Source organism: Muscardinus avellanarius, assembly GCF_963383645.1.
Source record: "Muscardinus avellanarius genome assembly, chromosome: 3".
NCBI lineage: Eukaryota > Metazoa > Chordata > Mammalia > Rodentia > Gliridae > Muscardinus > Muscardinus avellanarius.
Genome location: NC_137788.1, coordinates 162799896 through 162825995, shown reverse-complemented (window position 1 = coordinate 162825995; position 26100 = coordinate 162799896). Strand labels below are relative to the sequence as shown.

General features: G+C 42.3%; 1 protein-coding gene across 1 annotated transcript in view; it reads right to left on the bottom strand.

The window, feature by feature from the left end:
- LOC308261115 (neuronal acetylcholine receptor subunit alpha-7) overlaps positions 1-26100 on the bottom strand; it is a gene marked incomplete at both ends in the record, with an annotated part of 111980 nt that overhangs the window by 52562 nt on the left and 33318 nt on the right. The window contains one exon of the mRNA XM_080692828.1: positions 1351-1395. Within this exon, the coding sequence (XP_080548954.1) occupies positions 1351-1395 (45 nt within the window). The remainder of the gene's footprint in view (positions 1-1350; positions 1396-26100) is intronic.

Below are 26100 nucleotides of genomic sequence, written 5' to 3'. Positions count from 1 at the left end.
ATTGGAGCCTTCCACAAAGCGAGGCCGCTACTGAGTCCTCCGAGGCCTGCCGAGGGGTTAGGCCGATGCCGGGGCCATCGGCTAACATCGGAGCCTGCCGTGAGGAAGGCTGGTGCTGGGGCCTCCGAGGCCGGGATCGGAGCCAGCTGAGGGTTTAGGCCGGTGTCGGGGCCAGCGAGGCCAGAACCGGGGCCTCCCATGAGGCGAGGCCGCTGCTTGAGCCAGCGAGGTCTGGATCAGTCCACCGGGTAGCCAGGCCACAACTGGGGCCGTCAAGAGTGGGATCAGTATTTGCAACACGGCACGCACAGAAAAATATCGCAGAAAATTAAAACTAGATGCTTCCCCTAATCAGCAATAACTAGGAGGAAAGTGGCAACAGGAAGTGGTGGAGCTATAGAAAGGGCCCTATAGTGAAGCAATTAAGGTGACCAATCAGAGGGTATGGAATAGGGGAGGATGGAGCCTCTTTAAAAAGCAGGAGGTACATAAACACATGTATAAAAGTCAATCACCAAACAAGCATGGGATCGAGGGAGGGGGAGGGAATGGGATGGGGGCTGGATGAGGGCTGATTGGATGATGTGTGCTTGTATATCCTCTCAAGTCTTGTACTCCAATGTGATGTATGATTACAATGCACCAATAAAAATAAATTAAAAAATATTTGAGGCCAGAAGTATTTCAGGCTGGGAGATTTGGGGATTGGGAAATGTTCGCACAGACTTTGCTGGTTGGGGTTCCCTAATTCAAAAATCTGAAAACCTAAAACTCTCCAAAATCTGAAATCTTTTGAGTGTCATGTCATCCATCAAATAGTTGCAGATCTTAGAGCGTTTCTGATTATGGATTGTCAGATTAGGGACACCCAACCTTTCTATCCCCAGGATTCTTGCAGGAGTCACTAGAGCTAGAACCGTGAAGGGGCTTGAGGCTAGCATACTCTCTGAGGGCTGGGCGAGGAGGGAGGACAGGGGCAGGTGCTGCTGAGCACTGCGGACTGGCTGCAGCGCTCTCTGTGAACATTTGAACGCAGCCTTGCATCTTAAGATTTGTCTCTCATGATGTAGTTTTGTATTTCCCCAAACCACCCAGGCACACACCACACACAGGCAGGAAGCTTGCTGGTATTTGGTATTGAATCCGCAATTCCAAATGAATTGACCCCAGATTCACAGTTGTCAGCTGGCAATGCTCACCCTCCAGTACTCACCGTTGGCAGATGTAGAGTCAGGGGTGACAGCCCCAATTTGTCTCACAAGACCTCTGTGTCCCCTGCAACTCAAGAACATGTGTCACGAGAGCAGGAGGAGACAGACCCAGGCCAAGGGTGCCACCGTCTTCACTTACCATTTGCAGCCAAATGTTGGTGGTTAAAACTTGGTTCTTCTCATCCTAAAAATAAATAAATAAGGAAGAAGCATAAGTATGCCGTAGAGGCTTTACAAAAGAAGGATGGACCGCTGTTGTGTGTAGAAATCAGAAGGTACCAAGCACTTCTAAATACTTGCCAGTGGCATTTCCCCAGAGTGAAGCTCTTCTATTTATTCTGAAGTAACACACACTGATTACAAAGGACAGAGGAGGAGAGAGAAGAAAATTAAAATTAGGCAGCCCTGCCATCCAGGACTGATGTCTGCTAAGGACTTTGCAATTTCTACTTTTATATAATTTTTATCATTTAGATGCTTTTAAAATTGAGTGATAATTTCATTTTATTAAAAAGTCAAATTGATTTCTTTATGGTGAAATGTTGGTCTTCTGCCCTCTTAGCAGTTTCAGAGTTTCTGGTCTAATGTCTAGGTCTTTGAGCCATCTTGAGTTGACTTTTGTGCAGGGCAAGAGATTAGGGTTTAGTTTCATTTTTCTACATATGGACAGCCAGTTTTCCAAACAGAATTTGTTCAAAAGACTATCCTTTCTCCAGTATAGGTCTTTGACGGGGCTTTGTTTCTGAGTCTTCTGTTATGTTCCATTGTCTATATGTCTGTTTTGTGCCAATGCCATGCTGTTTTTATTACTATTGCTTTGTAGTATAATTTGAAGTCAGGTATTATGATCCTATTATTACTCTTCCAACATGGTTCTTATCGAATTTATAGGCTTTTAAACAAGTGTAAACATTCTATGCTCCCCTACTTCTGGAAGGCACAGCCTCCAGGAAGGTGAAGCTGCCCACCATGTGCATGGGCTGCGGCTTTGCCTTGTCCCTGCCGGTATCAGCTGTCTTTTCTCTCATTTTCTATCCACCAGGCAATGTGTCAGTTTCTAACACACACCTGGGAAAATAAATCCTCTCCAGGTGAGTATACCAAGAACCAGAAAAGTGGGTCCACTTTAAAAAGGAGCCATTCACACTTGGATCTTTCTGACCCCAAGACCTATTCTTCCACATTTCCAAAATGCCTGCATATGGGGCTCTCTCCCAGAGCGATATCAAGTCTACACATCGGCCAGGGAGCTCAGGATACAATGTCAACTATGGCTTTGTTCAAACACAGGGTATTATTAGAGTGTGCATGCTAAGTGTCCCTCAAAGACCCGTGCACTGGAGGCTTGACCTTCAGGGGGTATATGGAGCGTTAAATAGGTGGGGCATGCCGGGCATGGTGGCGCACGCATGTAATCCCCGCATTTGGGAGGCGGAGACAGGAGGATCGCGCAGGTTTGAAGCCAGCTGCACTGGCTTAAGAGACCCTGTTTCCAAATAAAAATATAAAATAGGTCTGGAAGTGTAGCCCGGAGGTAGAAGGGCTTCCAGGAACCCCAGTACCACCAAACAAACAAACAAAAACAAAGAGGTGGGACATTTTCTCTTTATAAATGATTATCTCAGATATCTGTTACAGTGATGGCAAACTTACTAACACACCATCTAAGGCCAATTGCCTTTCCAGCTAGCTGCATTGCCGCCAGCGTGCTTACCATGGCTGGCCAAGCCCAGCAGGGTCTAGCAAAAGAACCAACATGCTAGGAGACAGATGAGCAAAATTTGTACAATATTATATGGAGAATGCTGTTATCTAGTATTGGATCTTCAATTCCAACCTAAAGAGCCCTGTTAATTTGCAGCTGACACCCTCTCTAGGGGAAGCATTTTTAATGTTACCATGAAGATTTGCCCTGAGGCTGAGAACTTGAGTTCCTCTAACAGCATCTCCTTGGTCTGGCTCATGACGGGCAGACACCAAAAACAGACCCAATCACCAAGAGCGCCTGGCTTCTGCCATTCTGCAGGGGAGGGAACGGTCAGCAGGCAGAGATGCAAATGAGAATCCAATGCTTTTTCTCATTTAAATAAAAGTGTGCTGAGCATGGAGTTGGCAGAGATGAGTCCGTGCTCTGAGGCCTCTTTGCCCAGCTGCTCAGCCAGAGAGCACATTTAGGGTAAGATGGTGGGTGGGGGTGGGTAGATCGCACAGAGAGGATAACCAGCCCAGGGAGAGACAGGGATTGAGGTCCCAGGGACCTCAGATGAGGGGCTGTGCCCAGAAGAAGTTGCCAGCCTAGTTATCGAAGAAGGTAGAACTCCTCTTCCAAAACAAAATAAGCCAAGGTACTTTTAGATTTTTACTGGTGCGCTGTAATTACACATCAGAGCGGTTTCAAAGTGATACAGGCATACGTGCCTCATAGCACTTGGTGTGTTTCCCTCTGGATCTACCTCGAGATAAAACAGAAAACCACGATTTCCAGTGGTAAAAAGCTGTAGAGCCAACATCCCTCCAGGCTCAGTACTGAGCAAAGGGCCCTGAATAGCGCCCGTGCATTTAAATCACACCTGTGGGCTCCTTCCAGTTCAGCCCCTGCACCACCGGGAAGCGCCGCCAGCTCTCCAGGACGGGGACCTGTTGCCTGGAGTTATTAGGGTGCTGCTGTGTTTAATGGACTTGGAATTAGCTAGGGTTCCACGTGTAGGTGCCTTTACTTCTTTTAATTGAATCTGTGTCTCCCCCTCCCGAGAGCAAGGCTGCTGCGGTCTGGGAGCTCAATTACTAGCGATCTAATTAAAAGGCTTTTTTCTTTTCCAACATTTGAATGGAAACCTCATTAGAGTGACACCGGATTTCTGTGCTGTGTGGCAGCATGGGACCCAAAGACAGCGTTTCGATCTGTAATCAACAGCAGCCAGCAGCCAGTCATCACCTGACAGCGTAAGGGGCCAGCGAGGAGCCTTCGCCCACTGCCTGGAGCTTGGGCTCCCAAGGAAGCTACACTTGTCAGGGAGGCGCTCTCCAGAGGGATCTCTTCCTCCCTCCCCAGCTGGGGGCCACACGCTGGCCTGGGGACAAGGTCTCACGCTTGCTTGCACTCACAGTGTGACACTGCTGCCCAAGGCACACGCATACACACACACACACATACAATCTGTGCTCTGCTCTCCCCCACAAGGGGCTCTCTGAGCGCAGGTAAGAACAGCCCCTGCTGTTTCCACACACTGCAAAAACGATTGAAAAGCCCCTCATGCATTCGACAAATGTTTACAGCGGGAATGTGCACGGGGGAATTGAACATGGTTCATGAGCTCCTGGAGGTTACGACAAGGGGAGCTTGCCAAGACTCCATCCAGGCAAAGGCGGCATTCCACAGGTACCCAGGGCCGGCCATTAGCTGGCAGGCAGCTCTGCTCTCCATCTGTTACCGCAAAACACTGTGAGCTGGGAGGCTTCGAAACAACAGGAATCCATTGCTCACAGATCGGAGGCTGGAAGTCTGAGATGAAGGGGCTGGTGTGCGTGGATTCTGGTGTCTTGCTGGCTTCCTGGCTAAAGGTAGCCACATCCCCCCAAGTCCTCCTGCAGTGGAAGGGGTGGGGGCAGCTCTCTGGGGTCCCTCACAAAGGCACTATTGATTCCCATTCCAAGGACCTTAGCACTGCCATGAGGGCTAGGATGGCAACATGACTTTTGAGGGGAAGACATAAATATTCAGACCTCAGACTCTGAACACAGATTCAGTAACCCCAGCTCATCCACCTGGCTGTCGCTGACCTGACCCTCGGGCAAGACAGTAATAGGGAAGCCATGTCCACACAGGCAGAAGACCCTCAGGGCTCCCATCTGAGCTTCCCAGTCAGCAGGCGTTTGGAGACTGTGGACATCAATGCAATGCTCCCTTCTGGAAAATGAGAACAAAATAGCTCTCGTGAGCACCCCCTGGAGGGTAAGAGCAGCACCACCCAACCTGAGATGTCACTGTGGGTCTGAGAGCTCCTGGGCTCTGCCGCAAGACATAGGCACACCTGTCTGCCTCTGGGACTCAGGAACTGAGACAGGCGACAGCCAGTGTGGCAGAACAACCCAGTCTACTGGCCTGTCTCTCCCCAATCTTCTACCTGTGTACTTGTGTGAAGAGCACACTTTTGATTTGCCTGAACACATTTGTTTATTTTTTTACAAAATTGTGGTTTTTTTACAAAATCAATTTTTCTGAATAACTGCATATCTTAGGTAGCGTGTGACCATTCTGGTGATGTGCGATGTTTTATCTTGCACTTCTGTGTCAATTATTCTTGTGGAAGTTACTGGGTGACATCCCTCATAACTTTACTGAGCTCTCACCACTATTGTTTTTTTTTTCTTTCTGATTCTGCAGATGCTGAGAAAAATGAACACATAACAATAGCCCCAGCATCGTCTAAATCCTGGCTTTCAGGGAAGATGGCTGGGTGATATAAATTTGTGTTTTTGTAGCACTGTACAGTTTATAACGAGGATGACTTCTTTTTATCAAATTTGTTCTTTACAACAGCCATAATTTTTTTCTCTTAGTTTTACTGAATAATGAACTGAGGGACTGTTATTTTTCTCTGAGTCAGCAACACATTAGGTCTGACAAAAGACTCATATCCAGAGTAAGAAATAAACTCCCACAAATCAATTAGAAAAGAAAGACAGAAAATCCAATAGAAAAATGGGCAGAAGGTACACATGCACTTAAGCACAGAGTGAATGTGTAAGAGATACCCCAACATAACACAAGTGACCCTTAAACAGAGGGCAGGCTGAATATACAGTCCCCCCTCTCCATAGTCTCATCATTAAAAAGTACACTTTTATTAGTACACGTAATGGTTTGGAAAGAGAATGCCCCCCTAAACCTCACAGACCTGGGTGGCAATGCTGGAAGGGGGGCTTGGTTGTAATATCAGAAATGGTGGATAAATCCCCTAGTGCCTGGGCTGGTAGGGTGTAGCTGGAGAAGGTGGTTCCCTAGGGCTGCAGCTTTAGGGATTGTATATGGGTTCTTCTCCCTCTGAACTTTCTCTCTGCTTCCAGCATTCCTTCATGATGCGAGGCCCAAAGCCTTATGCTCCCCCCTCTCTCCACTTTCTGCCATCTCCACGAGCAGAGAGCCACAGTTCCTGGTCTGACATTAACTGAACCCCCCACTTCGGCAAATAAATTATCAGCATTTTGCTCGTGTCCTGAAATTTTGTGTGAGTCCAAATGTAAAGATAATAGACACCACTGGGGAAACTGGTTATCAATATGCAGAAAAATGGAAATAAATCCCATTTTCTCACCTTACACAAGAGTCAATTCAGGATTGGTCAAAGACTTGGAATTTATAACAAAGATTTTGCAGCTAGTTAAAGAGGGCATAGGACCAACACTCCAACATACAGGCTTGGGTTAAACTTCCTCAACAAGACCCTGAAGGCACAAGAAATTAAAATGGGGATTAATACGTGGGATTACATTAAACTGAAGACTTTCTGTACAGCAGGGAACCATCAAGAACCTCAACAGGGAGCTGACAGAATAGGAGAAGATCTTTGCCAGCTATTCTCCTGACAGAGGGCTAATAGCTAGAATATACAAAGAACTCAAGAAACTCACTGCCAAAAAATCAAGTAACCTAATCAGGAAATTGACAAGTGAACTAAACAGAGACTTCACAAAAAAGAAATACAAATGGCCAGTAACTATATAAGAAAACTTTTCAAAATCATTAGAAATTAGAGAGATGCAAATCAAAACTACCCTGAGATTTCACCTTCTCTCAATTAGAATGTAAATCATTAAAATAACCAACAGTAATCAATGCTCGAAAAGAGAGGTAGGAATTCCGACACTGTTGGTGGGATTGCAAATAGTGCAACTACTTTGGAAAACAGTATGAAGGGTCCTCAAAAAAAATGGGAATTAACCTACCACATGACCCAACAATACCACTCCTGGGTGTCTACTCAAAAGAAATGAAATCAGACTACCAGAGCGAAACATTCATATCTATGTTTATAGCTGCACAACTCATATCACCAAACTACAGAACCAGCCGAAATGTCTATCAACAGATGAATAGATTATAAAGTTATGGGATATATACACAATGAAATTCCATCCAGCCCTAAAGAAAAACAAAATTATGTCATTTTTCAGGGAAATGGATGAAACTGGAGATTCATCAGCCACAAAAAGTGAAAGGTCAGCTGTCCTCCCTCAGATGGGGAAGCTAGGGAGAAGCCGGGCCGCAGGAGGCACCAAGGAGGGGAGACCTCGGTGGAGTGATGAAGGGACCTGACTGAGGGAGACGCGAGGAGGGAGGAAAACTTGAAGAGGAAAAAAAGTGTTAAGCACTAGCGCAGGGCTTGGCATTCCTGAGACACCCTGGACCTTAGGCCTTTGCAGGTGCACAGCCTGGCTCCATCCCCACTCTTCTCTTGGGAAGGCTCCATGTCTGTGTCTTGGGGTGCGCCTGAAAAGTCTGGACCTCACAGGCCGACCACAGCTCTGCCGTTCACTGGGTGGATGGTCTTGGAGTGGCTACCGAGCTTTTCCAACACTCATTTTCCTTATTTGCAAAAATGAGGTGGTGAGTGCTTTCTCTCTAGTATCAGTTGCAAGAATTCAATAGGTAGCACAAAGAGCCGTGCCTGAGGCAGAGTAAAGCTCTGCTGTTCAGGTATCGCAGCAGTCCTCAGACACAAGGGTATTAAAAAGTGTTAGCCTTAGACCCAAATTGGCATCCTCTCTACCTGCAACTACCTGTGTTTGCAGGTAGTTTTATTCCAGCTGAAATCAAAGCTTAAAAAGGTGTCCCTCAGCAGATGAATGGATAATGGGGTATGTACACGCAAGGGAATCTTGCTCAGCTATAAAGCAGAACAAAAGCGATGTGATTTGCAGGAAAAGTGGATGAAGCTGGAGAATATTATGTGAGATTCGTCAGTCTCAGAAAGTCAAGGGTGGTGTGTTTTCTCTCACTCGTGGAAGGCGAAGAGAACACAGAAAACATAAGGGGCTGCAACTAATGCAAAAATAGATCTGCAGAGTAGCTGCGGGGGCTTAGAGGTTCGAGTTGTGGAGGGGGAACAGAAAGGACTGGTGAAGGAAGCAGATCAAATAACACCAGAGAAACATGCAGAGAGGTGTGACTACCAACCCCGCCAACTCCTGCAGGAGGAGCTGGGTTGGGGTGAGATGTGGAGGAACGTACACATGCGCCGTGGGCATGAACGCCAACACAGCAGCCCTCACTAGGACGCGTAACTGTGGTGTACCAATAAAAGTGGGAAAAAGGAAGGTAAGAAACTCAAGGGACTAGAGGTCACCACTTAATCTTCATAATAGGTTAATGGTGATTCTGTGATGGATGAATGCAAGGATGTCAATCTTTCCCAAAGGAGTGTGTGGCTGGGCTGGCCTCAAGACTGAGACACAGGCCTCTTCTCTCCATTATCCGCTATGGCACGAGGGTAGGAAGGAACTTCACTGCTCGCCTACTAAGACTCTGGAAAACTCTCCTTACAGCTGAATTGTTTCCAGGGATATAGTCACTTCCGACAGTCCAGTTGAATACTGACAAATTGAAGAAATGCATTATGGTGCCGTCCTTCAAAATACAGCACCCTGGAGAGACGGAGACTGGAGATCCCGCCCAGAACCCCACTGAGGCGGAGATTGCAGACCCTGGGAAACGTCTGCCTCTAGCATTTCCCAGAGTGGTTTTCAATTCTTTCGTTTTATTTTTAACTACCAAAGTTAATCCTGCATAGCTTGAGAAGACTGTTTTCAGGAGCAGTGCAGAGAGAAAGGCTTAAGGGATTTTGAAAAATCAGACGAGAGTACTTAACACAGATTTTCCCCCTTCTAACAGGGCAGTGTGTAATTCCTTGCTGACAGTCCCAGGGAAGACACAAGAACAAGCTGAAGACTGGTCGATCCAGCTGACTCCTTTGGGCAGGATGAATGGCAGGCAAACGGGGACAGGTGTGTCTCTGACCCCAGGTCCTTGATCTGAGCAGTGCCAGCTTAGTTTTCTTTCCCTTGTGAATCCCACTGCCCAGGGCCATACTGAAGCAAACCAGGTGCATCACCAAGACACACACTGCCTGTGTGCGGAGACAAAAGGGTTTCCCTGGGAAAGCGTGCCTCCACCTGGCGAGTGGACTCCCTTCCACAGCTGCCCACCTTCTTAGGCAGCAAGAAGCTCAAAGTGCACCTTTAGCTGTGACAGAAACACTTCCTTTGATAAGAGAAAGGGCAGCAGGATATGGTGGTCCACACTTGTAATCCCAGCATTTGGGAGGCTAAGACAGGAGGATCCGGGTTCTCAAACAGCCTCTGCTACTTAGTGAGACCCTTTGCAACTCAGTGAGACCCTGTTTCAAAATAAAAAATAAAAAATAGGGCTGGGGGTGTAGCTCAGAGGTAGAATGGCCCTGGGTTCCATCCCCAGGACCGCAAAAAAAAAAAAAAAAAAAAAAGAGGAGGGGCTTTCTCAGCTCCTCCCCACACAGGGTCCACATCTTGGGGGATGAGGCTCGAGAGGGGGCATTGCAAGGTCAGAGCCTAACAGAGAAGGAAAGAGCCGGCCCTGGAGTTAGAGTAAGCTGACCTGGACAGCAAGCCCGGCAAGGAGACTGGATGGAGTGGAGGAGCAAAGCTGAGTGGGCGCCTGGGCTCCAGACTCACCGAGGGACCGTGCATCCAGCTTCATCTCGACAGACCTTGCACAGAAACAGTGTCCCTCTGTGCTCAAGCAGCACTGGAACTGAATCCATCTCCAGCACCTCTACATCCTGCACCCTCTACAACAGCACACATACACGGCCTGTCTCACTGGACTGAGCAAACCCCAGGCACAGCGCAGACACACCTCCTGCAGAGGACTCCTCACAGAGCCAGCGCAGCTTCAGGGTCACACTCTTCCAGCAGACCCTGTCCAAAAGCGAGCTGTGACCTCCCCCATCAAAACCCTGACCAGGGTTCCCGCCAGAGACCCGGCTATGCAACCAGCACACAGGGGGATCAACAGGCAGACAGGGAGGGAATTAGATAAGTGGGTGGAAGTGAGGACCAGGTGCATCTATGCTGTTAGTAGTTCTTAAAAGATTTAAATAGACTTTAAACTGGTACATAAAAGCATGACGATTATGCATATTCATGGGTGTCCTGACATTTTAATGCACATACACAATGCAGTGTTTAACTTGGGTTAAACATAACAATCTCATCAAACATTTGTCATTTCCTTATTGGTGAAAGCACTCAACGTGCTTTCTTTGAGCTTTCTGTAGTGTACAGAACATTATTATCTATAGTTGCCCTACTGTGTGCACCAGAGCTTCCTGTTCCTGTCCAAAAGTCAACTCAATGCCCATTGACCAATCTTTCCCCAACAAGTTTTAGAAGCCTTAACTTTTTTCCATTTTGTTTATTTGTTATTTGATATTTCTAATAATTTTACAAATGAGGTTGAGTCATTTGTCTAATCAAGTAAGAAAGACTCAGGACCCCAAATGAGGAAAGAATGACATAAAAATAATTATCCCTATTATAACACTGAAAATAAAAATTATGAGCAGATGCAAAATGAAATTTTACATGGGCCAAATGAAAATAAAAATTGGAATGACAGCTAATAAACAGTATAATTGTGCATGAAAAAAATGAAGAAATAAATAAATGTATACATGAATAGCATTTTTAAAAAAATAGCAAAATCAATGAAGAAAGGAACGCCAGCAGGCAAACAGGCACAATAATATACAAAGCAGAATTTGGAAAAAGCCCAAACAAGATGGGCATGCTTTCTTGGGAGTTCTTTATACTCTATAACTCAATAAAACCTGGAATCAAATTAAAAATGACTTCAAAAATAAGATAACAAAATAATAGTCTGAAATGAGAGGGGCGATTGCAGAGCTAAATAAATAAGCAGGGAACCCAAGTAACATGATTACCTAGTTAATAAATTAGAAATAGAACGGAACAAAACATACACAGTTAAAAATTGAGTTACTGGCACGAAGGCAGGGCATGAGGTAATGACTTTTGGGCAGAGGAAAAACACCAGGAGATGAAATCCATTAGACACAAGGCGGGGGGGAGAGAGGGACAAGAGCTGGTGAACAGGACTCGGGACCCTGGGGAGGATTCGGGGCGCGGACGCACTCGCACGTGCTTCTGGGTCCAGCAGAACAATGGCCTCCTTGACCTGAATATCGTCGTCTTCTCACAAGGCGCCTATGAAGGCAAAGGCGGATGAAATCAAATGACTTTTTAAATGCAAATCCAACTTCATAAGAAGGCAAGAGCAATCCTCAAAAATGGAATTCAAAAGAAAATTGCAAAGAATACAAGCGCAGGAGCAGATACCGGCAGAGCTCTGGGGGTGGGGAGAGGCCTGGGGCCATGTTCCGAGCGCTGGTGAGGTGAGCTGGGCCAGTGCTTCTGTGGGACTGCAGGCCAGGCTCTCACCCTGCAGGTAGGGGCGAGGCAAACCAAGCCCCCAACCCAGGACCCTTCCAGGGCTTGGGGGTCTTGAAGTACTCACTACCAGAACACAAAGGACGCTCAGCTTTAGTGCTGGCTGACGTAGATTCTAACACTGACAAAGCATGGTCTTTCTTCGGATGGAGAAGTCGACCAGAAGCAATCCATAAGGCCTGAGAATTCCACGTGCCGGTGGAAGAAGCACCCTCAACGTTGTCTCAGGCCAAAGTCTGAGGTACCAGAAAAGAAGCAACCAATACACACAAAAAAACCCAATGAAACGAAACGTATTTGTGCCCAGAAACCATGACAATGTTTATGTGCTCCTGGTGTTCAATATAAAATATCAAAGTCAAAAATAAGTCTATGAAAAAGAGACCAAAGACAGCCTGAAACTCAGAAAGAAAAATCTCCTAAAAAGTCAGACAAGAGAAATATATGTGAAAAAGTCTTCCTGAGTGAGAGTCGGAAAATGAAGTCGGCAGGGAGAGAGCCCCACAAATCACAGAGTCCGACAAGAGGGACCGAAGTGGGCAATTTCGAAGAATGATGAAAATGTACGGTTAGCGTGAGTATACATACAGTAATGCGAGGAGATACTATTTGGGAGGGAGGGGTAGATTAGAACAAGAAGAAGAGCATTTTTTTTAATGAGAATGTAGTGATTAAAATAAAAATCCAGTGAATGGCTTAAAAATGAATGAACTGAAATAAAAATGAATGAAAATAAATGAATTGAAATAAAGGCTCAGTGAAAATAGCAGATTAGGACAAACAGAAATCACAATTAGTAAGCTGCAGGCAGACAGGTTGAAATGACCCCCGATGCAGTGCAAATGAGCAAGATGAAAGCCACGAGTGCTCCAAGACATGAAATATAATGAAAAGATTAAATACGCATACAAAAAAGTAGCAGAAAGAGAAAATGTAAAAAGTAATGGCTAGGAAATTCCCTGAATTTGGCCAATGTCAATGAAGCCTCAGATGAAAGAAGTAAGTTCCTCAGGAAGCCAAGTATCAACCAAGGCCCCCTGGGGTGCACACCTGTACTCCCAGGACCTGGGAGGCTGAAGCAGGAGGATTGCAGCTTCAAAGCCAGCCTCATCCTCATGAGTCCCTTGGCAATTCAGCAAGACCTTGTTTCCAAATTAAAAATAAAATAGAGCTGGGGGTGTAGCTCTGAGGCAGAATGCTCCTGATTCCAATCCCCAGTAACACACACACACACACACACACACACACACACACACACACACACACAGATGAATAAGAAGTTAATCAAATCTCAACTATTTTTCAGTTCCGATATCCCATAAATTTAGAATGATTCACTCCTGCACTTATCACAAAAACACTGAATGAACTGAAAAATCGATGACTTTTCTTGGGCCCAGGAGGGACTGAGGTCGCAGAGAAAACTGTCGCTGAAGCCTGGAGAAGGAGCAAACCTAGGATCACAGCCAAGGGCTGCTTCCTTGAGGCAGAAGCTTCTGGGGCAGGAAATTTCTAGAAAATCTTAAATTCTAATGGTGAAGACCCTTGGCTGATGGGGGTAAACTTGAGCGGGAGTAAGAAGTCCCAAGGGCCAGTCTTCTGGATGCCCCTACAATTTTGTGAATATTTTGCCCTGAGACCATAGGAAGTTCTGGTGGTACATATGCAAGAAATATGCCCTGTGGCTCTGGCAAAGACAGAAAGATATAACCATCAGGAATAGATCTCCCGGAGCCTTCTCCTTGACAAAAGTCTACTGTTCTGGCTCCACAGAGCCTTATCCTTGCTAGGGAAAAGACATTCCTTCCCTCTAGCACCCAGTACCCCACAGCACCCCACAGTACTCCTGTTATACAGAAACAGAAAAGCTGGACATGGTAATGCACGTCAGTAAATTAGTACTTGGGAGGCTGAGACAGGAGGATCCCAGGTTGAAGACCCGCCTCAGTAACTTAGACTCTCAACAAACAATTGAGACACTATTTCAAAACAAAACACATAAAAAGGGCTGAGGGTATATGTAGTTCAGAGTTAGAACATACCTGAGTTCAATCCTCAGTTAAAAAAAAAAGATAAAAATCAAGAAAAAAAACAAGGAAACATTAAAAATCAGGAACATGTAACAGGTATTTGAATATATTTGTGTAAATAAATTTTATCGAACGTCTAAATTAAGCCAAGTATGGTGGCACACACCTGCATTCCCATCTATTTGAGAGGCTGAGGCAGGAAGCTTGCTTGAGCCCAGGAGTTTGGAGCCAGCCTAGGGAATCAAGCAAGGCTTTGCATAAAAAAAAAAAATCCTTGAAATAATTTATTTAACTTAATGTAAATATGTTTAAATTAAAAAATAACTTTTGATGGGCTTATGCATAAGAAGACTAGACAACAAGTAAACAATTAGTGAGCTCGACCATACATCAAGAGAAACTTCAGAAACTGGAATTTTGGGACAAAGCCAGGCATGGTGGTGCACCTTGTAATCCTAGTACTTGGGAGGCTGAGACAGGAGGATGACAGGTTCATGGCCAGCCTCAGCTACAAAGTGAGTCCCTCTGCAACTTAGTGAGACCCTGTTTCAAAATAAAGAATAAAAAATAGAGCTGGGGGTAGCTCAGAGGTAGAATGCCCATGATTTCAATCCCCAATACTAATACTCCCCCCCCCCAAAAAAAAAACTGTAGGAAGTTACGAAAGGCATAACAAATGTGTAACTGGGTCCCAAGAAATGGAAAGCCAGCATTTGTGTTGCTGAGACCAAAACACTTGACAAGAGCTTAGAGAAGGAAAGGTTTACTGGGTTTATTTGATTCATGTTTCAAAGATTCAGTCCATGGTTGGCTGGCTCCAAGACAGAAGAAACACCAGGGCAGCAGGGTGTGGTAGGGCAGCTGCTCAGGGAAGCTAGAGAAGTGTGGGGGTGGGGGCAGGAACAAACAGAGTCCCCAAGGTCACACCCTAGTGATCTTCTTCCTCTGGCCTCACCCTACCTGCCCACAGTTACGCCCAGTGAGTTCATTCAAGCTATTAATCCATCAATGGGTTTATCCACTGATGATGTTAGAACTCTTACTCCATTTTACTTCTGAATATTTCTGCATTTCCAACACAGGAGCTTTTCTGGGGGGCATTTCCTATTTAAACCCTAACCTAGCCAAGCATAAGGAATAGTTTAATGGCAGAGAACTTTCCAAAATTATTGACAGTCACAAATCATAAATCCAAAATCATAAATCTAGTCGACACCAAGCAAGATAGACATTTAAAGCACTAGACATGAACCTTAAACCTGTCACAGAAATTAAATCAAAATTTAATTTTAATCATTACCCTGTATGTAAAATATAAAATAACCAGACTAAAGGAAAGCATAGGATTAAATATGACTCGGTTTGGTTGTGAGGCTTTGTAGGCAACCCCAAAGACCTGGTGATCCATGCAAAGAAAAAAAATACTAAATTGAATTTATTGAAATTAAAAATTGGCTTCTTTATTGACACTATTGCCAGAATAAAAAGACAAACTATAAAGTAGCATAAAACTTTGCAAAACACATTTCTGATAAAATACATGCATCCAAAATATAGATAGTAAATCAATAACAAGAATACAATAAAAAACCTAACGGAAAAATTGGGCAACAGATATGAACAGATACTTTACCAAATAAAGTATACAGGTGACCAATAATCCTATGAAAAGATGTTCCACAACATATATCAACAGGTGAATGCAAATTAAAACAACAATGAGATATCACTACACATCTATCAGAATGGTTAAATAAAAAAAAAAAACCTGACATATAAATTGCTGGTAGAAAGCCAGGCTTGGTGGTACACACTGGTAATTCCAGTACTTGGGAGGCTGAGACAAGAGGATCACAGGTTAACTGCAGCCTCAGTTACTTAGTGGAGCCCTCTGAAACTTAGTTGACCTCTGCAACTTAGTGAGACCCTGTTTAAAAATAAAAATAAAATAGGGCTGGGGGTGTAGTTCAGAGGTAGAATGACCCTGGACTCAGTGTCTAGTACGTAAAAAACAAAAAAAAAAAAAAAAAAAAAAACCACATGCTGGGAGGGCACAGAACTATAGGAACTCTTATTCTTTGCTGGTAGAATTACAAAATGGTACAACTATTCTGGCACGGTAAAGGACAGCTACTCAGGGCGACTAGATGGTTTATCATTTTCTTACAAAACTAAATGTAGTAGTCCCATATGTTACAACAATTACATTCCTAGGCTTTTACACAATGAGCCAGAAAACATATCTCCATAAAAACCTGCAATGAATGTTATGGCAACCTTATTCACAACTGCAAAAACTGGAGGTTCCCGAGATGTCCCATAACGGGCAAACGTATGAATTATAGAACATCCATACGACGGATTATATTCGAGGATCAAATGAAATGAGCCCTCATAAAATATATGGATGAATCTTAAATACATATGACTAAGTAAAAGAAACATCTATCCAGATCGAAGCATCTATTTACTGAATGGTTCCTGTTGTAGGACATTCTTCAAAGGGCAAAACTATTGAGATTGTAAAGAGCTGTGGGAGGGAGGGATGGACAGGTGGAACACGGGATTTTTGTAGCATACTGAGTACCCAGATTTTGCTTTAAATAAAAAGAACCAGGGGCGCTTGAGAAATAGCTATTCCTAGTGCTAGAGAGAAAATCCACAAGAAGAACCTAGTATTATTGGGTAATAATGCCACAAAATAATAAATTAAGCAAAACATAGAAATAATGATAGCATCATGTCAAAGAAACACCAGAGCATGCTGGACAAATACCCAGTGGCCAAACTAGAACGTTTGGAGCTACAAAATAAACAAAATAATCCTGGATTACATATAAGCCAAAGTACAAAATACATACCAGCTTCACACTGAAAATTATAAATGTTGTAGAAGAGATAAATCCCCCACAGAGAAGAATTCCAAAGAACACACGTAGGTAGTTTGCCTTTAGGAGGTGAGGTAAAACTCCCTGCTCACTGAAGGCAGGTTCGCACAGTGACATCCCTTTAAAGAGTACAAATGGAAAAGGGAGGAGAAAGAATGACTTTTCAGTAGAGAAACCTGACGAGCAGGATGATGGCCACGTGATCACAATGGACATCAGTAGTAAGTCGACTGACAGTGCGTACCCTGCACAGGATAAAATGATGGCGACTGTCCTCTGTGGCCTTGCTCCCGGGAACACACTGCCCCATCCAGTCATAAGGAAAACACCCAACAGTCCCACTTGGGAGACCTCGTGCAGAATCCCCAGTGAGTACTCCCCCAAACTGCCAAGGTCATCAAAACAAAGGCTGGGAAACTGCTGAACTAGGAGGAGCCGAGGACTCAATGTAATGTAGTGTCCTGGATGGGAACCTGGAGACGTCAAGGATCATTAGGAGAACAGGGGAAGGGAAGGAAGAGAAAAAGGAAGGGAGGGAGGGAGGGAAGGAAGAAGGGAGAGAGAGAGGAAGGAAAAATGCACACAGGCTAGGAAAATGGGAATGAAGTACAGACACTAAAAATAATCTAGGGCTGAGGATGTAGCCCAGTGGTAGAGCACTTGCCTTAGCACATGCAAGGCGCTGGGTTCAATCTCTAGCATCAAACAAAACCTCATAATACTTCATTCATTACTTGTAATAAAATGTACCCTACAATATTAACTGATAAAAATAGGAGACACTAAGTGTGGTCCATATGGGAACTTGGTATAGAACTCCATAACTTTTCTTCTAAAGTAAAATGTCGTTACATTTTATAAAAGAAAAATAAAGCCCAAAACGAAATCACACTACAGTGAAACTACAACATATAAAAAGAGTATCTTTTTTTTTTTCTTAATGAGATGAGGGTCTGGTAAAGTTGCCGGGCTGGCCTTGTACTCAGGATCCATCTATCTCAGCCTCCAGAGTAGCAGGGATTATAGGCATACGCCACTGCACCTGGAAAAAAAGAATATCCTAAACTATAGTCACAGTTTATCTACAAGGGAGTAACAACCTGCCTGAGAGCAGATGGCAAAATACCACCGCAGCCAGAAATCAATGAAGTGACATTTTGAAATTGTGGAAAGTAATCGTGGAATTCAACTTTGAAATTGATGCCCAGATAAACTGTCCCGCAAGGGTAAAGTCAAAATAAAGGCATTTTTCAGGTAAACAAACATTTTATTACTGACACCACCTCACTGAAGTACTATCAAGTGTACTCCTGGAGGAAGAAGGAACTTAACTTAATAAAACTGGAAGATAAAACTGATTCAGCGTAATCAACACTCAGAAAATAATTATAAAGAAAATCTCTCTTAGCCAGATGTGGTGGTACCTACTTGCAAGGCTGAGACAAGAGAAAAGCAGATTTGAGACCAGCAGCAAAAATTTAGGAAAACCCTCAGTAACTCAGCAAGATGTTTCAAAAAAAAAAAAAAAAAAAAAAGCCATGGTATAGCACAGAGGTAGAATGCCACTAGGTATTTTTGTATATGTCTATGGATAATTCCAGTTACATTTTAATCTTCCAAATAAATATTTTCAGTCTTAGGATTCGTTCAATTTAAATGCTGTTCAACTTTAAGACACACCTGATTTTTTTAAAAAAGAAGTTAAAATTTGAAAAATATGTGGAACCTAGAATTGATGGACTATGGCACTAACTTTCTTTGTAGGGACAATGAAAGTTAAAGAAAATACATGACACAGCAGGGATGACACAGCAGGGACTGCTATTATCCATCTCAAAGCCATGCGCTCTAAGGATTGAAAAACATTTAGTACACTAAAGACCTACATAAGGGAGTTTCTTCCAGAATCAACACTGATATCTGTACAAGTTACCTCAAAGTCATAGAAATTCTTGAAGTTTGAAGATGCCTCTCAACTCACCTAGAGAAAGCTAGTCGCAATAATCTACAGGAACATCTTGTCTATTATAATAATTAAGAGGGAAAAAGTGGATTTACCCCAATGGCATCAGAGAACTGACTGTAACTCAAAGAAAGAAGCCAAGGGTCCCTGTCAACCATCGGTAAACATCCTGGCTTCATGTTGGCCTGCCTTCCTCCGCTAAAAAGATGTGAAGAACAGAAGAAAAACATCATTCTTTACCAAAGAGTTCACCACACACACACACCAGAGAGGCCATGGTGGGCGTTTAAAGCACTCAGAAAGATATAGTAAGGGGGCCGGGGGTGGAGGTCAAGGGTGCATGCTTAGCAGGATCTTTACCCAGGGTACAATTCCCAGCACCACCGAAAATAAACAAACCAACAATAAATGAATCAGTGCGTAAGGGAGGAGGCAGAGGGTGCAGGCTCTCACAGGAGGACACGTCCATATTATGACTGGGTCCCTTGGAGACGTCAGAGACCAGCCAACAGCTGAGAGGGGTGCGGGTACAGGCCACGCAGTCAGCACTAGCCTGGTACCATGAACCCAAAGTAGCCCGAGGACTTCCCCACAGCATCTGGCCCAGTATGAGTTCTACTCCAGGCCAGTACTGGGACAGACTGCCCAACCACTGTTGAGGGATGCCAACACCTTAGTCCTCTACTGGAGCTGCCATGGGACGAGCCCAGACCTTAAGGAGTCCTGCCCACTGACTGCCCCAAGTTCTTGTACTGAGACTTTATGTTCTCATCTTTGTTGCTATCCTGCCAGCCACCAATGCTACTCTTCACAGCTACAAACACAGAGGCAGTGCAGGAAGACAGCCCTGCCCTTGTGCAAGCAGGCTGAGGTCACGTCAAACCTGTGGGCCTAAAGGATGCTACCCCATTGACCAGCATCAGTGAAGAAGCTCGGCAGCCCCGCTTTCCATCTTCCGGTTCCCACCGTTATCACACGGAGGACTGCAAGTCCTGAAGACTCTAATTAAACTTGCGGCTTCCAGATGCGTTTATAAATCCTTTCTTGTTTTTCTGTAAAACCTATAAATAATGACTTCTCTCAGATCCTTGGGTTTCTAATTCTTCTCTTACAGACTTGCAGAAAGCTAATAAATTACTGGTGCCCAGAGATATCGTGGCGATTCCTTCTAGCTAATCACTGTGGTGTTTTGACACTAAGAAAAGCCCCACACCTCCCCCTGCCCCAACCCCAAGTCCCATTTTCCTTTGAATCCAGGATATATTTGGATCGCCTCTTTTGCAGGGAACACTGAGGAGCTCTATAAACCAGAGTGAGACTAGTCACGGACCTCTTGTCTTCTGAGAAGCACAATGAAGCGTCATCCCATAGAGCGCTCTACACCAATTACCAAGAAAAATGTTCCTATCACAAAGTCAGGGACAAAATTACTTGGGTACTTTCTCATAACTTAGGTGATTAAACAGTTTGCATAAATTTCCAAAGTAATAACTTTCTTTATAAATGACCTTTTGTTATGTATGAGCCGTGTGATAAGCCAGGGAATTTTTTTTTTTTTCAGTAAAAACCCTGAAGCGGAAGAAAGCGCTCCATGCACAGGATGCCTGCGTTTAAGTCTACACATGAGCAACCACTGGATTTCTATCCTGCTGCCCGCTGCCTCCTCACACCACACCACCCCCATCGCACATCAACCCAAGCAAATTTGCATTTATTTTTGCATTCATTATAACCCAGATCACCAACCTGTTTCTTTTTAATTTGACCAAGGAGCCGATTTTCCCTAACTTAGATATAAGCAGTTATTACAGAGGAACAAGGTTAAGAAATAAAAAGAGATTCCCAAGAATGGATGGGTCACTTGGCGTTTTATAATGTAGTCCAGGAACTGTGTCTAAACTGGTGAATCAAACTGTTTACTTTCTCTTATGCCCACCCCTCACCACCACCAAAAACATGTCCTAGACTCCTCACCTGCCCTCCCGGGCCACACAACTCACTGGGTCAACTTTCCAAGTCCCAGCTCAGTGCTCTGCCTGGAGTTCAAGGTCAGTGTGTCCCAGAGCTCAGGCAGAAGCCAAGAGAAAGGAAGGCAAGACAGCGGGAAGCGCAACCATTCTCATCTGGCTCCTGCAAAACATCCACAACCACACGACAGTGGAAACCTTGCCAATACGCTCCCAGGTGAGAAGGAAAGAAACGGTATTCCCAAGTTTATGAAAATGTATTGCTGCTTTGGGAAGGATAAGACTCCCTGAGACATGCAAATGAGAGAAAAGAAACGGACTGCCTTCCCATCTCTGTCTTTTCTTATTTTACTGGATTAATTCTAACATCTTCTTTATAAAGAATGAACACAACTGTCATATATTGCCACATGTCCACACCCTGGGCCTTTCTCTCTCCTCTGGGTATTGATTTGGATTTTTCTCATCATGGGGAGTACGAAATGATCCCGAGAAAATGAAAGAACGGTTGACCTCCAGAACTGTGTACCATTTCTTGAACTCTACCTTACAAAAACATGTATATAAAATAAGCCAAGATGCCAACTGAATCCATCTTTTAAAATGAGACTCAGAGCAGAAGATGGTAAAATTGACAATTTTCTACGTTGAATCAATGTATAAATACTAGCATAGGCATTCTTCAGTGTCATCTAAAGTTAGTTATCACTAAGAGAGTTTTAAAAAAAGTAACAGCAATTGGGCTACCAATTCCACATCTAATATACGATCCTAAATACTGATGAAGAAAACAGTTCAAATAATGCTATGTCCATATGTAAAGGCATAACTACCACGCTCACTAACATGTACAGGGATTGTAGGGTAGAGAGATGGGATCCAGAGGAAACACACCTAATGCTGTGTGGATGCATGTTGTATTACTTTGAACCTTATAATACTGCATAATTACAGTGCATCGATAAAAAGGAAATTAAATAAACAGAAATTGAAACAAAAATAAAAACCTGAAAGTCAATTATGATGCTATATATGCTAGCAATATTATCAACTAGTTAAGTGCCCAGTAAAAAATTATTTCATATCTATAATAAAAAATATTATAAAATCATAAATATATTTTCAAATAAATGTAATCTTGTGAAAATTTTAAATATAAAATGGGTGAAATTATCATAAAATTATGTCAAAAGTATTATCTAATCACTTGAAGAATTGTATACATTCTAGAATATGATATTTGTATTACTGTTTAATTATGAATGTGATTTATTTGAATAATTTATTGCTTCCTAAAATCTTCTCCTCCAGTATTTAACCTGCTTTACTAGGAATTACTTAACCTCCTTAAACAGTAAGAAACCTATTCAGATGGGACCAACATTAAAATAGAGGGGACAGAACAAAACCTAAGTAAAAACAAAAGACAGAACAATAGAAATTATCCGGTCTGAAAACCAGAGATAAACAACAACAAAATATTATAGGGACCTATGAGACTGTAAAAAAAAAAAAAGTTCTGAGAGTTGTAGAATCAGAGTTCTGGATGAAAGAAGAAAGTGAAAAAAAAAATATATATATATATATATATATAAAAATAACAGCTGACACTTACCAAATTTCATAAAAGATAAAAATCTTTAAGTACAAGAAGTATGAGAGGCCGGGCATGGTGGCGCACGCTTATAATCCTCGCGCTTGGGAGGCAGAGACAGGAGGATCACGCAGGTTCAAAGCCAGCCACACGCGCTGGCTTAGGAGACCCTGTTTCCAAATAAAAATGTAAAAATAGGTCTGGGAGTGTAGCCTGGAGGTAGAAGGGCTTCCAGGAACCCCAGTACCACCAAAAAAAAAAAAAAAAAAAAGTACAAGAAGTGTGAATCCTCCAAACAGGATAAATACAAAGAAATCCCCACCAAGGCACATTATAATAAACTTCTAAAACTTAAAGACAATGAAAAAAATAATCTTAAAAGCTATGGGAGAAAATGGCCCCATTACCCATAGGAATATTATTCTGCAAAACTCATAGAGACCAGAAAGAAGAAGCATCACATTTCCAAGTGTTGAAATAGCTATCAACACACGATCTTATACCCAGTGAAAGATACGCTGGTCAGGAACGATGGCTGTCGAGTGAGACGAAAACTGTACTAACTTAAGGTGATATATTGAGTGGTCCTCACTTGCTTTAGCCATCTCAGTTGGGGAAGTATTTCTGTGGATTCTTAATAATGTCTCTTCAAAATAACTATAAAATTTAAAAACCATTTTTATCGAAACTAATTTAGCATACAAAACTGCATGTGTTTTATATATATGAGTTGTTAGTTTAGACAAATGTGGGTATACTCATGAAACCATCACAATCTAGAATGAATAATTACATCAGCCACGTGAATTTTCTTCCCTGAAAACCCAGAGATTTATCACTATAGAGTCACTCGTTCATTTTTAATTGGAATTTTAAATGTTGAATTCTAAGGTCTCTGTATATTTTAGAGATGAGTCCTTTATCAGATATGTGATTTATAAATACATTCTCTCAAGCTGTAGAATAGCTTTTAAATCCCTTTAATATTGTATTCCCCAACAAAAAAAATGATTTTAATATTCATGAGGTCCATTTTATCATTTTTTTCTTTTATGAATCACGGTTTTGGTGTCAAGCTCAAAAACTTTTCACCAAGTCAAGGCCCTGAAGATTTTCTCCTATGCTTTCTTCACAAAATTTATATAGTCAAGCATTTAAGTCTAGTCCATTTTAAATTACATTTGTGTATATGAGATGTAGTTTGAAGTTCCTTTTTCTATTTTTTCCATATTGATAGCCAGTTTTGCTAGGGCCTGTTTGCTGAGATTACCCTTTCCCCACCGAATATCTTTTGCATGTTTGTGGAAATCAATTGGACACACTTCTGTAAGTCAACTTCTAAATCTTAATTCTAGTCTGTCATCCATGTATTCATTCCTCCACTAATACCAGAATCAAAAATACCATAAATCTTCAAATCTGTTACAATGATTCTGAATGTTCTTTTTTCAAATTTGTTATAGCTATTCTTTTGTCTTTCCGTATAAATTTTAGAATAATCTCATGTCTATCTACAATCATCTTACAAGGATTTTCATAACAATCAGGGTAAATCTGTATATCAATCAGAAAATGTTGATTACATTTACTATCAAGTTTTCCAATCCATGAGTATGTCATGTATTTCCATTTATTTAGATCTTCTCGGACTTGACATCAGCCTCCGCAATTTCCAGTTTACAAATCGAATATGCAATTTGCTAGATTTAAACCTAAATCAGTCTCTCTCCTTTCTCCCTCCCTCCTTATTCCCTTCCTTCTTTTGTTATTATTTGTAAGCAATTGTAAATAGTAATGCAGATTTAATCTCATTGTCCACATGTTTACTGCTAGTATATAAAAATAGAACTGACTTTGTTAATTTTAGATCCTGCAACGCAACCTCGCGGAACACATTTATCTTGGAGATTTTTATTTTTTGTAGGTTTTGGGGACTTTGCATGTGCACGATCGTGTCTCCTGTGAATTGTCCCGGTTTCACTTCCTCTTTTCCCATCTGTAATTCTTTCATTTCCTTTGCTTGGGCTCGTCACACGGGGTAAACACTCCAGGACTCCGCTGAGTAATAATGAGAGCAGACGTCTTTGCATCGCTGCTTATCTCAGGGTAAAATTACTGATTTTCATAACACTAAATATAACTGTAGCTTTTTTTGGTAAATGTTCTTTATCAAATTAAGGAAGTTGCCTCTATTTGCATTTTTCTGAGAATTTTTTTATAATGAAAGAGTGCTGAATTTCATCAAACTTTTTTTTTCAGGATTGATTTGGTTATAATTTTTAGGTTCAATGGTTTTTAAATATTAAATTGACCCCAAGCTTTGAAATAAACCCTGCTTCATTGTAAAACATAACTTATTTCAGGTATTGTTGAATTCTATTTGCTAATGTTATCATAGGCTATTTTTATTGATATTCATCTTTTACAATATGCATATATACACATATATGAAAGGTATACTCACAAACACATGTGCATATACATGTATATGCATATATGTATATATTTATATATATTTATGTATTTGGGGGGAGGGGCGTTGTGAATCAAACCCAAAACAAGAACTCTACCACTGATCAATTTCACCAGCCTTCTTTCTTTTTCTGTACTTTGACTTTTCTTATAAGGGTAATACCCACTTCATAAATGAATTAGAAAGTATTCTTCTACATTTAGGAAACAATGGTTTGTAATTGGTAGTAAAATTCTTCTTTAAACATTTGATAATATTCAGTGAATTTAGCTGAGCTTGGAGACTTTTTATGTTAATACATTTAAGAGGGAAGGCTTCAGTTTCCTTCCAAGTTATAAGGGTTTTAAATTACTTTCATAATGAAGGGTTTGTGGGAGTGGGGACTTTGAATTATCTATTCAACACTGAGTAATTTGTAATAGTTTGTGTTTTTAAGGAATCAGTCCATTTTACCTAATTTATCCAATTTGAAATTGTACAATTTTTATGATGTCTGTAAGATCTGAATTTGTATCTTGATTCATGCCTGGCATTAGTTATTTAAAGCTTATCTCTTTGTGAGTGTTGTTCGATTTGTCAATTTTATTGCTCTTTTTATTTTTTAAATTTTTTATTGGTGCATTATATTCATACATCATATTGGGGTAAAGAACCTGTGTGTACGTACATGTACACATCACTGATTTAACCCCTACCCAATTCCCATCCCATTCCCTCCCCGTCCCTCCCTCTCTTGCTTGGCTTAGTGGTTGACTTCGATATGTTTAAGTACATTGTGTGTTTTAGAGAGTTTCCTCTTCCCCCCTCCTTTCTCCTTTAGGTTGTCTTGTTTGCTCCTCTATAGGATTTCCTTTTTCATCTAGAGTTCCTCCTATGACCCATTTCTCCTTAGCTTTCACATATTAGGAAAAGCATTTGATTTCTTATTTTTTGTGACTAATCTCACTTAGCATAATGTCCTCCAGTTCCATCCATTTCCCTGAAAATGATGTAATTCAGTTTTTCTTAATGGCTGAGTAAAATTCCATTGTGTACATATCCCAGAGTTTTGTAATCCATTCATCTGTTGATTTTTAAATAATACCTTTATTCATTGACTTTCAATTGTTTTAATTTTGTTGATTTCTGCTCCTGTCTTTATTTTTTTCTTCATTCTTTTTTTTTTTTTTTTTTTTTTTTTTTTGGTTGTACTGGGGTTCCTGGAAACCCTTCTACCTCACCTCCGGGCTACACTCCCAGACCTATTTTTATATTTTTATTTAGGAACAGGGTCTCTTAAGCCAGCGCAGCTGGCTTCGAACCTGCGTGATCCTCCTGTCTCCGCCTCCCGAGCTTGGGGATGACAAGCGTGCGCCACCACGCCCGGCTCCTTCATTCTTTTTGCCTTATACTTTTTGCCCCTCTTTTTCTGTAGCTTCTTCAGGTAGAAGCCTTGATTACTGAATGAGGCTTTGCCTCTTCTAATACA